Source organism: Aspergillus ibericus (genome assembly GCF_003184845.1).
Source record: "Aspergillus ibericus CBS 121593 unplaced genomic scaffold BO80scaffold_20, whole genome shotgun sequence".
NCBI lineage: Eukaryota > Fungi > Ascomycota > Eurotiomycetes > Eurotiales > Aspergillaceae > Aspergillus > Aspergillus ibericus.
In genome coordinates this window covers 279,051-294,138 of record NW_020292118.1, presented here as the reverse complement: position 1 = coordinate 294,138, position 15,088 = coordinate 279,051, and the positions used below count along the sequence as shown (strand labels likewise).

At 49.0% G+C, this 15,088-nt stretch overlaps 3 protein-coding genes across 3 annotated transcripts; 2 read left to right on the top strand and 1 right to left on the bottom strand.

Annotated features, from left to right (window-relative positions):
- Positions 1-1,668: 1,668 nt before the first annotated feature.
- BO80DRAFT_425258 (LEA domain protein) lies at positions 1,669-5,576 on the top strand. Its single transcript, XM_025719478.1, has 2 exons — positions 1,669-4,931; positions 4,982-5,576. Exons 1-2 carry the CDS (start codon positions 1,881-1,883, stop codon positions 5,507-5,509), a joined length of 3,579 nt encoding a protein of 1,192 aa, XP_025575190.1. The 5' UTR covers positions 1,669-1,880; the 3' UTR covers positions 5,510-5,576.
- A 5,310-nt stretch (positions 5,577-10,886) lies between these two features.
- On the bottom strand, positions 10,887-12,153 carry BO80DRAFT_407256 (uncharacterized protein). Its single transcript, XM_025717799.1, has 3 exons — positions 11,675-12,153; positions 11,351-11,579; positions 10,887-11,278 (listed from the first exon to the last, which is right to left on the bottom strand). The coding sequence occupies exons 1-3, from the start codon at positions 12,058-12,060 to the stop codon at positions 11,081-11,083; spliced, it is 813 nt and encodes a 270-aa protein (XP_025575189.1). The 5' UTR covers positions 12,061-12,153; the 3' UTR covers positions 10,887-11,080.
- A 402-nt stretch (positions 12,154-12,555) lies between these two features.
- On the top strand, positions 12,556-13,700 carry BO80DRAFT_425257 (uncharacterized protein). The gene has a single exon (XM_025719477.1). The coding sequence runs from the start codon at positions 12,714-12,716 to the stop codon at positions 13,656-13,658; it is 945 nt and encodes a 314-aa protein (XP_025575188.1). The 5' UTR covers positions 12,556-12,713; the 3' UTR covers positions 13,659-13,700.
- The last annotated feature ends 1,388 nt before the right edge of the window (positions 13,701-15,088 follow it).

Here is a 15,088-nt window from a genome sequence, read left to right as displayed (position 1 = left end):
TTAGAGTTCCAGCCATGCGGTATGGGGCTATTGTGTGCTTATTGTTATTACTCGAGTCAGGTATCACGGAGGTGGGTTTGGTCTTACTATGTGTGGTGATGCTGGATGTGGGGGTTCATTGGTGAGAGTAATAGAGTTGAAAACGGATGATAGACACATACGGTGGGATAGAAAATATAGTAATGAAAGAGACGCTTCAATCCCTGGAAATAGATGGTTGATCCAATCGTCGCGATCGATGGAGTTTCTGAGCTGGATGAAGATTATGTGTCAGGCTTGTTCTTGGAGCTTTAGATAGCCATTTCCTATACTCTTCTAACTTGGAAGGATGCCTGGGGTTGGTACGTACATTGAGATACAACCGGTGTATTGTCATTTAGTTCCACGGAAAGGCTGGACCAGACAGTGAGATAGTATTGGGCATGTAATTAATGCGACTGTTTAATTGGCCTTGGCAACATTACTGGTTATTGTGCGGAAGAGGAAATCTGGAAGAGGGAATTGAGATGGCTGGGGAAGAAAGCAATAAGCTACGCGAAGATAGGGTCTGTAATGTTCTAGAAGTGGACGGCTAGTTACAATATCCGGGGTTAATGCAAGATGTCATGGTATGGCGGCTTATTTGGTGTGGTGCATCTGGGGCTTATGGAGTTGTCCGCGCTATAGCGGTCATCAGGCAATTAAATGTACCTAATCTCTTAGATGAGCGAGAACATAGTAAGTACGCTAGCCCACGCTAATCTATATTGCAAGACATGAAATAATTTTAAGGAAGGAAGAAAATACGGTAGAACAAGCCACAGCGTCAATCTCGGCCTCCCTCAGGGCTGAAGTTGGCCCGTTCGCAGATGAGATCATTCCCCACCTGCCACACGAATCGGGGGTTATTCCGCCCACGCAATGCCATCATGGCTGACTCGGAGAATATCCACAATGACTTCTATTGGCTATGCATTTGGTAGCCGTTGCATGTCACTTTATGATTGCCGTGGGGCAGTGTGCTAGTGCTGGGTATATGGGATGACGTTATCGGACAGCGCAGCCGCGTGTCGGCGTTCCGTGGTTGACAGGTTCGGCGTGCGGGTGTGATATCCTGTTTTTTGTACCATTGATGCTGGTGATGATATTCATGATGAATTGACTTGATATGGTGGTGAGCTTTTTACTTCAAGTTGAGAGGATTGAGATTTGCGCCAGCATTCATTAATGCATGATACTATGTAGGAGCTGACAGTGGTGATAACATCGTGCCTGACCATCTGCATCCAAGCACCCTGATCTAGCTGCCATCGAACCAGAATAGCATCAATCTCTCCAACCGTGACGATCCTTGCACTTCTGACGCAACAATGACCCGACCCCTCGCGCTACTGGCCCAGTGGGGCAACCTTCATTCACTTTGTCTTTTGCTTGGGTCTTTGTGCTCGTTCTAGAATCCGTGCCTCTGATGGGCTGATACTTCACCCCATCCTCTGCATGCAGCGATGATGTGATAGGATCCTCCCAGCATGGAGGCCCTGCATCCATCGGCCCCGCTGGAGAAATGATAGCACCCCAGATGTGATGCAGATGCCATGACGTAGGTGTTTTGCCCGCCCTAGTAGGGCATTTAAGCCGTCCTGGTGCGGTTGCGCTGGAGGTGAAATCCGATTCCTGCACATTCTTAATGTTTTACTGACTGCTCACGAGATTTACTCATAGTCTTCTACTCTATTGTATCTTTCTTATCACGATTATTGAATTCTGCGCCTACGATTCACGAGCTACGACCAATCAGCTACTACTTCTACGGTACATCGACCAAAATAGGCGCCCTCTTTTCAAACCCGTTTCTAAGCCCCTCCACATCGAATCAATCTTCATCAACAGAGCTCTCTACCATGGCCTCCCCGATTGCGAGTAAGGTCTCCAAGCTCAACCTCAGCCCCGACTCCAAGCACGGCACTCCCCCTAAGCTCCGCCAGAAAACTCCCGCAAAGAAGACCCCTCCCAAGCTCCGCTCCCAGGAAACCGTCTCGCAAGCTGAAGAGCCGAGCGCCCCCTCTACCCCCACGCCCAAGGGTAAGGTCCCCCAGCTGCAGTCCGAACAGCGCGCCTCCCCCTCTCCGGCCCCCGAAGACGTCCAGTCGCAGGCGTCCGGATCCACAAGCCAGATCAGAAGACCTGCCTCCGACCTCGGAGAAAAGGCGCAGGACACTGCACAGAGTGTGACCGGAGATGATGTCGGCCCGATTGACCTGTCCGTCCTGAAGGGGTTGCAGGTTGGTGAAGATGGCCTGATCCACGACCAAGATGGGAACGCCATTGGACGGCTGGTAGAAGGCCAGGCCGAACATCTGACTGGATACTCGGTCGGTGACAATGGTGAGATCTTGGATGAGGAGGGGGATCTCGTCGGTGTGGTCGATGTCCTTCAGGATGCCTTCCAAAAGGCCCCTGAAGACGTCCAGGAGCAGGCCGAAGACGTCCAGGAGCAGGCCGAAGACGCCCAGGAGCAGGCTGAAGACGCCCAGGAGCAGGCCGAAGAGACCACCGGCCAGGCTGCTAAAACCGTAACCGATATTGCCGAGCTTGCCGACCGTCCTCTTACGGACTCTGGAGAGATCAAGGACGATGATGGCAACACTATCGGCAAGCTTGTTGAGGGCAACCCCGAGGACCTGGCTGGATATGCTCCCAACCAGGAAGGTGATATTCTCGACGATGATGGTGATCTTATCGGTCGGGTCGAGATCGCTCCCGAGGCTCAAGAAGCAGCCCAGGAGGCAGGCGAGGATGCAGAGGACGCCGCCGAGAGTGTAGCTGAGACGAAGCCCATCACCGATATTGCGGCCTTGGCTGAACGTCCTTTGTCGGCATCGGGCGCGATCAAGGACGAAAAAGGTCAGCCGATCGGTAAACTGGTCGAAGGTAATCCCGAGGACTTGGCTGGTTATGCCCCCAACAAGGAGGGTGAGATCCTCGACGACGATGGAGATCTTATCGGCCGAGTCGAGATTGCCCCTCAAGCCCGCCAAGGGGCGTCCAGTGTGGCTAGCTCGCGGAAAACTCCTAGCAAGCTAAGCCGCGAGGCTGTGGAGGATGCGGAGCAGAGAGATACTTCGACTGTTGATGAAGCCAAGGAGTCTGCCCAGGGATCTGCGGAGCCTGCGGAGGACGCTGCTGATGCTGCCAAGGACGCGACCGCAGGGATCTCTGAGGAGCCTGAGAAGCCTGCCGAGTCTGAGGAGCCTGCTGATGTTACCAAGGACGGTGCCGAGGAGCCTGCTGAGGATGCTGCAGATGCCGAGGACGCTGAGGCAGAGGAGCTTCCTCCTCTTTCCACCCTTGAAGGTCTCAAATGTAACAAGCTGGGAAAGATTGTCGATCGCCAAACCGGCAAGCCTATCGGTGAACTAGTCGAAGGCGATGCAAAGAAGATCTCTAGACTGGGCGCCCAGCTTGACGACAAGGGCCAGTTCTGGGACAACCGCGGAAACGTTATTGGCAAAGCCAAGACCCTTCCCGTCGAAGAGCATCCCGATGAGCCACCATTTGGCGGCTTGGAGGGCCTTCACGTCGTTGAAGACGGCTGGGTAGAGGACCAGAACGGCAAGCGGGTCGGTAAGATTAGCGAAGGCGATCCGAACAAGGTCCTTGGACGCGCCGTTGACGAGGACGGTGACGTCTTGGACAAGAACGGCAACATCATCGCCAAGGCCGAATACTATGAGCCTGAGCCCGAGGAGCCTGAGCCTGAGCCTGAAGCTCCTGATCTCTCGAGCTTGGAGGGCCTCACTCCGAACAAGCTGGGATATGTCATCGGACCCAAGGGCGTCCCGATTGGTCGCGTCGTGGAAGGCAAGGTGAAGGAGCTTGCCGGCAAGGAGATTCACGATGGCCAGATCTGGGATGGCCCCAAGCCCATTGGACGCGTGGAGCTCATCCCTCAAGGGGAGCGGGAAAAGACACCCGAAGGCCCTTTTGCTGGTCTGGACAACCTCATCGTCAACAAGGAGGGGCTCGTGGAGGACGACGACGGAAACATCGTCGGCAAGGTTATTGAAGGCGACATCAAGACCTTGCGTGGCCGCGCCGTCGATGAGGATGGCGAGATCATCGACAAGTATGGCAACGTCAAGGGCCGTGCTGAGCCGTACGAAGAAGAAGTGCCCGAGGAAGAGGCGCCGGACCTGTCGATCCTGGAAGGTAAGACGGTGAACAAAGCCGGCAACGTGGTGGATGCCCAGGGCACGGTCTTTGGACGCATCACCTCGGGCGACAAGCGTCTTGCTGGACGAAAGGTCGATGGCAAGGGCCAGATCTGGGGAGATGACGGCAAGGTGATTGGCACAGCCGAACTGATTCCCGGGGCAGAGGAGCAGAAGCCCGAGGGCGCTTTCTACGGCTTCGAGAATGCCGTGGTTGGCAAGGACGGTGTGGTCACGGACGGCTCGGACCGGATCATCGGTCGGATTGTTGAAGGTGATGCACAGCGTCTCCAGGGCCGTCTGGTCGATGAAGACGGCGACATTCTGGACAAGAATGGCAACACCGTGGGCCGTGCTGAGCGCTGGGAACCCGAGGAGAAGGAACGCAACGTGAATCCCATGTCGGGCCGCAAGGTCAACCGCGAAGGTGAGGTGCGCGATGCCGATGGCAACCTTATCGGCAAGTTGACCTCGGGCAATCTCCCTTCCCTGATTGGCAAGGAGATCGATGACAACGGCTACGTGGTGGACAATGACGGCAACAAGATTGGCGAGTGCACCTTGATCGAGAACATTCCGGAGCCGGAGCCCGAGGAGCCAGAGCCGGAGCCTGAGCTTTCCCCGGAGGAGCTGGAGGCCCAGAAGAAGTTGGAAGACGACAAGCAGTTGGCAAAGAAGATGAGTGCTATTATAGGACAGACATTGGATCGTCTCCGTCCAGTCTGCAAGATGATTGCAGAGGTACGTCCGCAACTCCTCGTCACCATGACACACCACTAACCCTTTATTAGCATATCGAGAAGGCAGAGCGTACACCCAAGGATGAGCTGGATGAAGAGCAGCTGGTCAAGGATGTGAAGCCGTTGCTTGAAGAGGGTAACGGAATCCTCCAGGAGTGCAACGGTTCCATCCGCTCCCTGGACCCAGACGGCCATGTTGCTGCCACAGCCAAGGCCCGTGCTGCGTCTCACGAGGCATCACCGGAAGAATACGCATTGGCTGAGCAGCTCAAGGAGCTGACCAACCTGGTGCTCACGACCATTGACAACGCCAAAAAGAAGATTGCAGGCATGCCACATGCCAAGAAGCAGCTCAATCCTCTGTGGGCGCTCCTTAGCGAGCCCCTTGGTCAGATCATCACGGCCGTGGGATTGCTGCTGACCGGTGTGCTTGGTCTCGTTGGCCGGTTGCTGCAAGGTCTGGGTCTGGGGCCGCTGGTGAATGGCTTGTTGGGTGGACTGGGATTGGACAAGTTGCTTGGCAGTTTGGGATTGGGCTCATTGACTGATTCTTTGGGCTTGACTGGAAAGAAGAAATGATTGAATACCTGTCATTGCCTTTTTATTCACACTTTGCAATTCATGTCAAAATTGACTAATATTCTCGCATGTATAGCTAGTTAATTTGAGCTTCACTTACTACTTCCATTCTACTTTCATTCATTATCCGTAAGCCATTCCCCGTTCCCGATGTATCATGAATGCATTTAGCCCCTATTCCCCTAAATCCTCCCAAATCCAACTGCAGACCCATATCCCCTTCAACTACAACCGTGCAGTATCATTCTCAAGCCCTTCAAAAGGCCCCCCCTTGCTTTCCAAATAGTTCATATTCCATTAGCCTAACACCCACCCATCTACAACAAGCTATAAAATGCTGTAATCACGGAGCAAGAAGATGCTATTGAATCACATACTCTTTCATCTTCATCAAATCCCAGGATACAAGGTAAAGACACATGAAATTCTTATCTGGAATAAAAGGGACTTCTCAACATGCAATTTCAGCAGCTAGAAAACATGTCCTTATGCATCGTTAACTGACGTGCCGTGTACCATGGAAATGCACCACTTCCCACATGACTTCCGTTATCATTTGAAACGGGCACTGAAGATATCATTTCTCAATAACAACCAGACCAGCTGGGCGAATACGCTTGAACAATGATATTGATTCGTTGGTGTGATGGTACATGTGGAGACCAGCGAAAAAGCATGTTGTTTACCTCCAGATACTCGATTCTCAATGACTCATATCCGTGCAGTGCAGTCTTCGATTTGAATGGTGACCTTCCCAGTTCTGATGGGTCCATCCATCGATGGATACGACGACCGTATTGTACAGATAGCTGCTGGTTACTTGGAATACTGCTGCAGCCAATAGATCTCTAGAAAGTTCTACCAGAGAATCTCAGATTCATGCTCATTAAATGCCTGCTTCCTCCAAGGCCCTCCCATGTCTCTCATCTGATCACCCATGACACAGAGGTTTGAAAGGCTACTCGACAAGAGCGTCTCCAGATACTAGGTGGCATATCCTTCTGCCACGGATATACGCTGATACACTTTGCGGGAATGGAATGCTGAGGTATTGTCATACGCAGAATCTGGTAATTCAGGCTCATGCGCGTCAAGATATCTCCCGTACGGACCTTAAATAATAGTGCTTGTCGATACAGCAAGCATTATGCCCCAGGAATGGAAAACCTGCGGTGTTGATATTTTGACGATATGCTTCAGGGACGAGAGGAGGAGATTAAGGCCTAGAAATCAACAATCCTGCTTCTACTGATACACAATATACATCGTGGATACTTGCAGAGGACTAGGAACAAGCCCCTTTCAGCGGTGCTAGGGTGGGGTATGTTTTCTAGTGTTGAATTGCTCATAGACATTTCATGAGAGTGGATAGATAACACGAGGATGACAAGGAGCCATCGGTAGCAGTGCTAGGGCTTGTTGAACGGTGTTGCGTTTATCATGCCTTTCGCTATGGACCTACTGATGCAACGCCCCTACATCCTATCTACACCTTGACTGGTACAACGTACAGACAGTGGCTACTTCAGTGATAAATCAGGAAATCCCGCTCTACCCGTCATTCTACGGAAGGTCATGTTAGGTCGATGAATGGGCGATCCTATCGAACCAACAGTCTACAATCATCGGCAATGACATCCCCCCCACTCGAAATTAACAGGACTGGAATCATTTCCTCTGCGCAATTGCAAGGCCACATGGAACTTACAGCCCTTACCAATATGGCATGCTATCCTCAGACATTCGAGGGTAGTTCCAGAACGTACTGTGTCTTATGATAGCCATGTGCGCAGACCTTGCTTGAATACGAGCTACTCGAAAAAGGCATGTCAAGAGCTCACTCGATGCGATGAAATTCGTTGCAGAGATCACGGGTTTGCCAGTTCAGTCATGATATTATTCTGGGCATGATTACTACGTATCTTGCAACGGTCTCCTCAGCAGGGTATAAAGCCCCTGTGCCCCGGTGTCAATGGCTTCGAGAGGGCTTATTGTCGTGAAGCTGAAAGAACTCATCGAAAACCACTAGGTGCCCATAACAGGATGACGCCAATGACCCTTATCGTTCGAACTCGCTGAGATTTATTAAATCCCCTTGATGGAGGAAACTACTAAATCCTCGCGATAAGAAACTAGCTTGCATGCTGCTGCTGCATCTGTCTGCTCTCCCTGGTACTCTCCTGTTCCTGCTTCGTTGCCATACCTCGCGAGGTTCAATTCTATCATGGGCTCGCAGCTTTGCGGCAGTGTTTCGGCCTTGTCCGCAATCCGACTGACCAGGCTATCAAAACCCTCCTATTAGTCGCTTCTACCTTCTCTGTGTTCTTCTGTCGTTCTTCCTTCAAAAATATCTCCCGCGAGTATCGGATCGCTAGTGGTACTCGTGCTGAGATCATTTTTTTGAATAACCATTACCGCTGATTTCATGAGGCTAAGATTGGCCTCGGTGCGGAATATGTGTCGCTGCCTGTGTGAAGAAGGTTAGAGAGCAGTTAGGTGCTGTTCCATTGTCGAACACCAAGTTATCTAGCCTCGTGGCTGGGGTGGTTTCCTTCATTTGTGATTCAACACGCACTGAAGCTACTATGTTGTTACCCTAGTTACCCTGTTATGGCTTACATCTCTTCATGCGATAAGTCCCTTGGGGGGTAGAGATTAACCCTGTCCGGTATTCAACCTGCGAAAGCAGCCACATAAAGACTCGATTTAAATTGTCCTAAAATACTCAAGACCAGAAGGGAGACATCGATCACGCTTCGCCTTTGAGATGCTTCAACACTTGATGCCCTAGCCTAGTGACATGCTGGCTATGTCAAGCTTAATAGATGCAAATAGGACCTGAAGAAACGGATGCACTGTGGCTGGCTGGGGGCTTAAAATTTCATCTGTCTCGGTCGTGGCTTGTTTTGATTATGCCAGCCCTCTACGCAGATACCGTTTCTCAAGAATTGAATTGTTCTCGACTAACAGTCTAGGATGAGACCATCTCGATAATCTAGCCAACACTAACATGAACCCATCGATCCCTGTTGTTGGATCAATGTCCTCTGATCCTGAGGATATGTCCATACATCTCCAGAAGGGAAGAAGCAGAGAAAGCCCATAAAGAACTGATCATGGATCTGATGGCCAAGCATCTGTCCAGGAGGAATTAGCAAAGGTGCTAGAGATGATCTCCGTTTGGCGTAAGTTTTCAGCTCCGTAGAGGTTCGAGAACTGTTATGTCAGACATTGCTCATCAACATGCTTTAATCGAGGAATATACCAGGACACTATCTTCCAGCAGAATGGGAAATTCTGCCCATGACCTCCCTAGGAGAAACAACTTCACGATGCGAACGTTCCTTCCACAAGACCCACAATTCATACAGATATGATTCCGTAATGATCTTCCACTCCACTCAGCCAATTTGAATCATATCCTCTATGAGCTTGCAGGGAATCATCAGACAGATGCCTTCTCTTCTGCATATGCGTGGTACATGTTTGAACTATCCACATCACCACAGTCAACCTCAATGAAGCTGAGATACAGTGCCCGCCAGCTCACGCGGTTCGCGTGCAGCCCATACCACTGTTGCGGTGGTTGTTGTTGTTAATCAGAACAACCGTAACAACACCAACGTTACACACTAGGGGGACGCACCTTGGTGTCACCGATGTATTTTTCACGCCGCGTGGGAAACTATTAGCCAGTTTATCTACCGCCCAGCCTCGAAGCGCAAGTGCGTGCATTATTCTGAACAGTGCCATCCTGCGAGCCGGTACGCTATCCCTGCTACTGTTCCTACTGTGCAGCTGCTAATGAAAGATAGGTCCTGGCAAGCATCCCCCTGGTGAATACCGTCGTGAGGACATACCATCACGGCTGAGCAAAGCTTGACACGCGGCTACTCCTACCCCTGTCAGGGGTGGTCGGTTCTCCGGGAAGTATTTCGATTTTCGAAAAGCTTGGATGACGTGTTCGAGGGTTAGGGTGAGACCCGGGTAGTCTTTTAGGACTTTGGCGAGGAATTTCTTGGTGGCTTTGTTTTGGACGGTGATCGAGTCGACTTGGAACGGTTTGCGGCCGTTGTAGCCTTGACATTAGCGTTCTGTACTTTCACAGATAAAGGCCACTACGAGGCTTCCCTGGCTACAAATAGTCCTGAATTATACTAATAAAAACAATACTGCCAGAGTTCGGCTAACTCCGATCTTACTAGCTATTGATAGGCAAGTTTTGCGTGCAGAATGGAGTGTCTATATATACTGACTTACACCAAAACTCCAAAGTCTCCGTAATAAAGAGCCCCAACGCAGCAGATTCTATAGACAGATAAGAACAGGCGCTAGAGCCAGACTCCGCTGGTCCCACGAAAAGCAACACCAGCTTATACACTGGTAGTGGTAAAGTATGCCTCTGGTGCATGGAAGAACAAACCACCAATATACAGATTATACAAGACCTGAATTTGAGATGCAATTTAACGATAGCTTAAGAAGATCGAACAGACAAATTCCTCGGAAACTGAACCAAAGAGTCAAATCCCGCTCTTATATTGGTAATCTAATATCGACAGCCAAGGCGTCAATTCGAAGTTATTTCTGGCCGGTCTATTTGCAGATGGCTCTGGACCATTCTGCCCGGAGGATGTCTTCCAGGAGAAGTTCTCTACATATATTCCAAGGCATGCCCACATTGAAGGAAGCGATCTCCTTTCATATCGACATTCATATCGACATTCATATCGATGCTGTCGCCAGTCCACAACCATTTCGGAACAATAAAAGCGGTACTATATCAATTATTAATCCGAAAATGCTTGAGCAGCGGTATGGTCTGCAAAGGCTATATTCAGAAGACATACTACCATCGATGATAACCTAGATCAAATACTGTTAATAAGCTCCAACCCAAGGCGTCGTGATGCCTCAGAAGCCGAGACCATTATTTCTATGTAGGAGGGGTTCAATGACGGGGACTATCTCAATGACGATGCCTATAAGAAGTTTATACGGAACTGGTATGATAATGGTTCAGAAGCTATTCCCATAATTAATGAAAGACCTACAAGATGTGTTCTTAATGAGATCTGTCTGGGGAATATTGTATACACCTCCGCGCAATCCTTAGAACTTCACAATAACACGTTCATTCGCGTACAGACCATTCTCCAAGACGCGGCTAGTGATGCGTACTTCAATGGACGATGTCTGCTTAGCACTGAACAATACTTAGGGACCTATATGCCCAAATGGCCTAAACGACTCGTATGGATCGCAAATGAGACAGGGAATATCCTATTTGAGAAGGTCAATTGCAGTAATTCCGGTACTCGTATCACTACTTGCACTTTTATTGATCCGGTAACTCACACCAAGTTCTTTAAAACTTCAGCTGCAAAACGTATTTGATTCTTATTATTCTGCCTACTTATTTCGCCTCTCTACTTACTCGTCCAGACTCAAATAAGGATACCTAGAACCAAGGATAAGGGAAAGACAACTAATAAAACGTATAACAGCGGTAAGAACAAAGACACATTCGGTAGCGAAGTTCTGTCAAACACTTCCCATGTCTGTAGAGCGTCAGGATCGTAGGTGCACAGGAACTTTGGTTTGTCCAGTCAGCCCTCCGAGCCACCACTGCCCGAAGGATTTGATCAAAGCTTGGTCCTTATTACGAAGGTCAAATAGCTGAGTTGGACGCATCACCAACGAACTGCCATCGAAATATGCTTCGATGATTCGAGCATGTTGGGGCCCCATAAAGGAGAAAAGAAGAACCTATATGTACGCACTTAGCTTCTGCTTTATTTGCGTGAGCTGACAAAGCATATGCGGAGCAGAGCAAATTACCGGGATAATTGTATGCTCCAAAAGGCGAGCCCGCCTGGCTTGTGCATGAATGATACGGAGAACCATTATAATCTCGCCCCGGAGAAGTTGACCATCCGTGCCATCCAGATTATTGTAGATCATCGCCTTCACATGCGGATACGAACGGTCTTTGACCTCAATTGCCTTGGTGACTCCGAATTCCGGATAGCTATATTCATCCAAGTTTTCAAAGGGCCTATCACCTAAGCTGTTCCCTCGTGTAAGAATTCAAATACAGTACAGTGCATGAATGTAGGGGAGATATTAGCATTGGAGAGGGGCGCCCCAGAATGGGTTGACTACCTAATATTAAACCACGACGTGGCATAAGTCTCGGTCTCAGTACCTATCTCATTGGATAAAACATAAGAAGCGAGATAAGCAATCGTGTTGCGTGCGCAGTCAATCGGACGTCTATGTATTTCACTGGTTGAATTGAATTCAAGATACGCGGATCTCTTCTTCTGGTCATATTTCTGATCAGGGTCTAGTAAGAGAGAGGCAAGGCATGCGGTAAAAAACTTCGGCATGTTATTGGGTTCGTCCAAATCCATGGATAAGACCTTCACCATGTGTGTCTGCAGACCACTGTAATCGAACTGAGCTGTTCCAAAGCCGTTGAACTGTTTCTCGAGCCCACGGAGTGCAGTCCGTAGGGCCCTGTGTTCCCGAGACTCGTGGAAATGCATAGCTGGGATAATTACTAGACGCCGGGAGACAAAATATGGTTCGCTCCAGAATGGCCGATGGTTTATTAGGTCCTGATCAATGGTGAATTTATCCCTCTGGTTGGGTTGGGGAGTTAGAAGAGTGCTTTGTCTGGAACTTCGGAGTATCGGCGTTTTGCCGCCCGGGCGGTGTGACCGACCTCCTTTGGTCCCTAGCCAATGGGGCTACTGCAGTCGCGGTGACTTGTGACGAGATTTTGCCTTAAAAAGTCGGCGCCAATATAAGCTTGTTCATTGCTCATGGTCATAAATGGTGATGTGACTCACATACCCGATTCGGATTGATGCAGCAGTGGCGTGCTGGGTCCTTTCGGAGTACAGCTTGGACGTCAGTGTTTATGGCCTTGGGATCGGAGCTGTCTGGCTTGTAGCCTATCTTCCACGTCCTAACTACACCTCGGCGTGATGAAGGGGTGTGTGCCTAGCCTATTAAAGGAATCTCGCTTCCCAGATCCTCTCGAGACGAAGATCACTTACTTCATTCTTGACTATCTCGGTTTGTTAGAAGGGAGATCTGTATTCTACCATATAATTATCGGAGACGGAAAAGCTCGCATTCTAGTTCTCGCACGAGTGAAACGTTCCTCTTATTGTCTATTATCTTGCGTGCTAGTATGAGTGGTGCTTCCGGCAACATTCCCTCCAATCAGGAGGAATGGGAAAACTTTGTCAAGCGCAGAAACCTCAAGGGAAAAACTGTCCACGCAGCCGAGCTGGCTTCTGGGTCCAAAATTGGTTATGATCAATATTTGCTCCTTCGCGTTCTATGGGTGGACCATCGCTCAAATTTATCACTCCCCGAGGAAATCAGTAAGTTACTTCCAAAGGCAGCCGAAATGCTAGCAGGGTGTGAATCGTGGAAAAAATACCGTGGCAGTTTTGGTAAAACGGAAAATCCAGAAGGAAGCTTTGCAGTGGCTCGCCATTATCAGCAGATGGCTGCAGATAGCAGAGAGAAGATCCGACCCAATAGCTTCGACACCCCGGTTGCGCGGCGTACCCGCAGCCATTACTCTAAGGGCGCGCCGGATATATCTACACTACAACTGAATCCACCCAAGACCCCACCGGGAAAGCAAACCAAGTTGCCCGAGACACCTGTTCTATCAACATCTGACGATGATTGGATTGCCGACGATGACGAGTCTTCCCCCCAGGTTTCACCTATTACCCCAGCTACCCAGGTCCCTGAAGAGCTCCAAAAGATGATGTACCCCCCGACAAAAGATGAACAGATTATGAACATTGCACTTGTAATATTTTTAAACGCGCTTACTATTCACTTCACTGATTGCAAGTCTTGCGTATGGACGCTGCACCGGAAAGGTTTTCATGCCAATTTCACCCAGGCTAGCTTCGAAGCTCGGACGGATGGTTATCTGGATGATCTCCAGGAGAGCGCTTACGCTCTCATTGAAGTTAAACCTGTTATCAGAGGAAATAGACAAAACCTTATACAGATGCAAGAGAGCGCCCAAATGGTTGCCTGGCTTATGAATGACTCTGAGAATAACGACATTGACAAAGTGCAAGTCTCTCTTTTACCCCGAGACCTATGAATCAATCTGATAGTCTGTTGCAGGCGAATCCATGTTTCACAGGATCAGCACGAGATCTTTTTAATGTTCGCTGAATACGACGATAACTATCTTGCATATCTTAAACCATCCAAGACCGAACCATCAGATCATAAGTCATCCGAGAGTCGAATTTCCTCAAGTTCAGCGCCTGTGGATGAAGCTCCATCCTTCCTAACAATGCACCAGTACGGACCTTGGGATACACAACAGCAATCACACATGGAGCAATTAGGTCCTATCCTCCTTGCCATAACGCTTTACGCTGCAGGTAAAATTCAAGCAAAACGGACATCAGAACGGAAGTGACTAAGGTGTTTAGAAAATTCATGGGCACAATCCAATTATCCATGATTCATTCTGAGGTTGTTGTTCCTTACTATCTATTGCATACTTTTCATGTTTCCTTATTAGGTTAATACATACCCTATAACTCGCGCCGGTGCTGGCGTGGAAGATCAAGATAACTAAAATTAATTACTCTTCTTTGAATACAGCTCGTGCGAAACAGTTCTCATACTCCCCACTGTGCTTCTTAAAAGAGATGGAAAATTTTCTTCCAAACTAAGTTGATAATCATCCTGATGCAAGGCCAGCTAGCTAGGCTAGAATGACTAATATAACATCACAACGGCAAGAAGAATCTTATTATTGGTTAGACAAGGCCTCACTTAAGATATATCATATTTACTAGCTATTACTTCTACGCGACTCCCCTTAGATATGGAGATAACTGTGATCTGTTTAGGGGCTGTATCCCCGCCTCCGCGGGATCACTCCATCTCCTGTCCTCATACTCCCTCCATGGTTCGTGGTGGTTTTTAGCTTTAACTAGACCTTATCGCCTACTCTGTAATGGGGTGCGGGTTGCTGTGTCTTGTTTGCTGGTGCTTCTGCGTTTTGTTGGGCATAAGCCAAGGAGGCTTTGGCCTAATCTAGTGCTGTTTAAGCTGCACTTGGTTGCCCCCGGAAGTGAGTCACTAGCAGGAACAATCAACATAGCCGTGAGAATAAGTTTGGTCCAGTGTATTGTACATCATATGTTCTCCCATTGTAACTCAAAGCCCTATTTCAGTGTTATTTGATTGCAGTTGTTAGGCTATATCCTGCTTGAACGAATACAGTCAACAGCGGATTTGGAAAAACAAGAAATATTAGTACATTCGGTTTACACCTGTTCCTATAGTTTTTGCTGTGTCTATTCCTACTGTGACCTGCCTCTTGTCAACCTCTGTTTCCAGAGAAAGCAGTGCCTTGTGGGCCAATTTGTCTAAAGCCACAAGATCCTGGTCGGAAACATTATCATATCCATCCCGACAAGAAAATGTACCATTGGAACTGGTCTGGAACAGTAAAGAAGGGAGTTCCATAGCTAATTTTTCGAAAGAAAAGAATATAGAAATTGTGCGATG

What these genes read in the sequence shown, in the direction of transcription:
- BO80DRAFT_425258 (XM_025719478.1), top strand. Translation starts at nt 1,881, where the DNA reads ATGGCCTCCCCGATTGCGAGTAAGGTCTCCAAGCTCAACCTCAGCCCC. An exon ending in TCTGCAAGATGATTGCAGAG is followed by an intron (nt 4,932 to 4,981) that starts GTACGTCCGCAA and finishes ACCCTTTATTAG; the next exon opens with CATATCGAGAAGGCAGAGCG.
- BO80DRAFT_407256 (XM_025717799.1), bottom strand. Translation starts at nt 12,060, where the DNA reads ATGCATTTCCACGAGTCTCGGGAACACAGGGCCCTACGGACTGCACTC. An exon ending in ACGTCGTGGTTTAATATTAG is followed by an intron (nt 11,580 to 11,674) that starts GTAGTCAACCCA and finishes ACGAGGGAACAG; the next exon opens with CTTAGGTGATAGGCCCTTTG. An exon ending in TGGAGCATACAATTATCCCG is followed by an intron (nt 11,279 to 11,350) that starts GTAATTTGCTCT and finishes GCGTACATATAG; the next exon opens with GTTCTTCTTTTCTCCTTTAT.
- BO80DRAFT_425257 (XM_025719477.1), top strand. Translation starts at nt 12,714, where the DNA reads ATGAGTGGTGCTTCCGGCAACATTCCCTCCAATCAGGAGGAATGGGAA.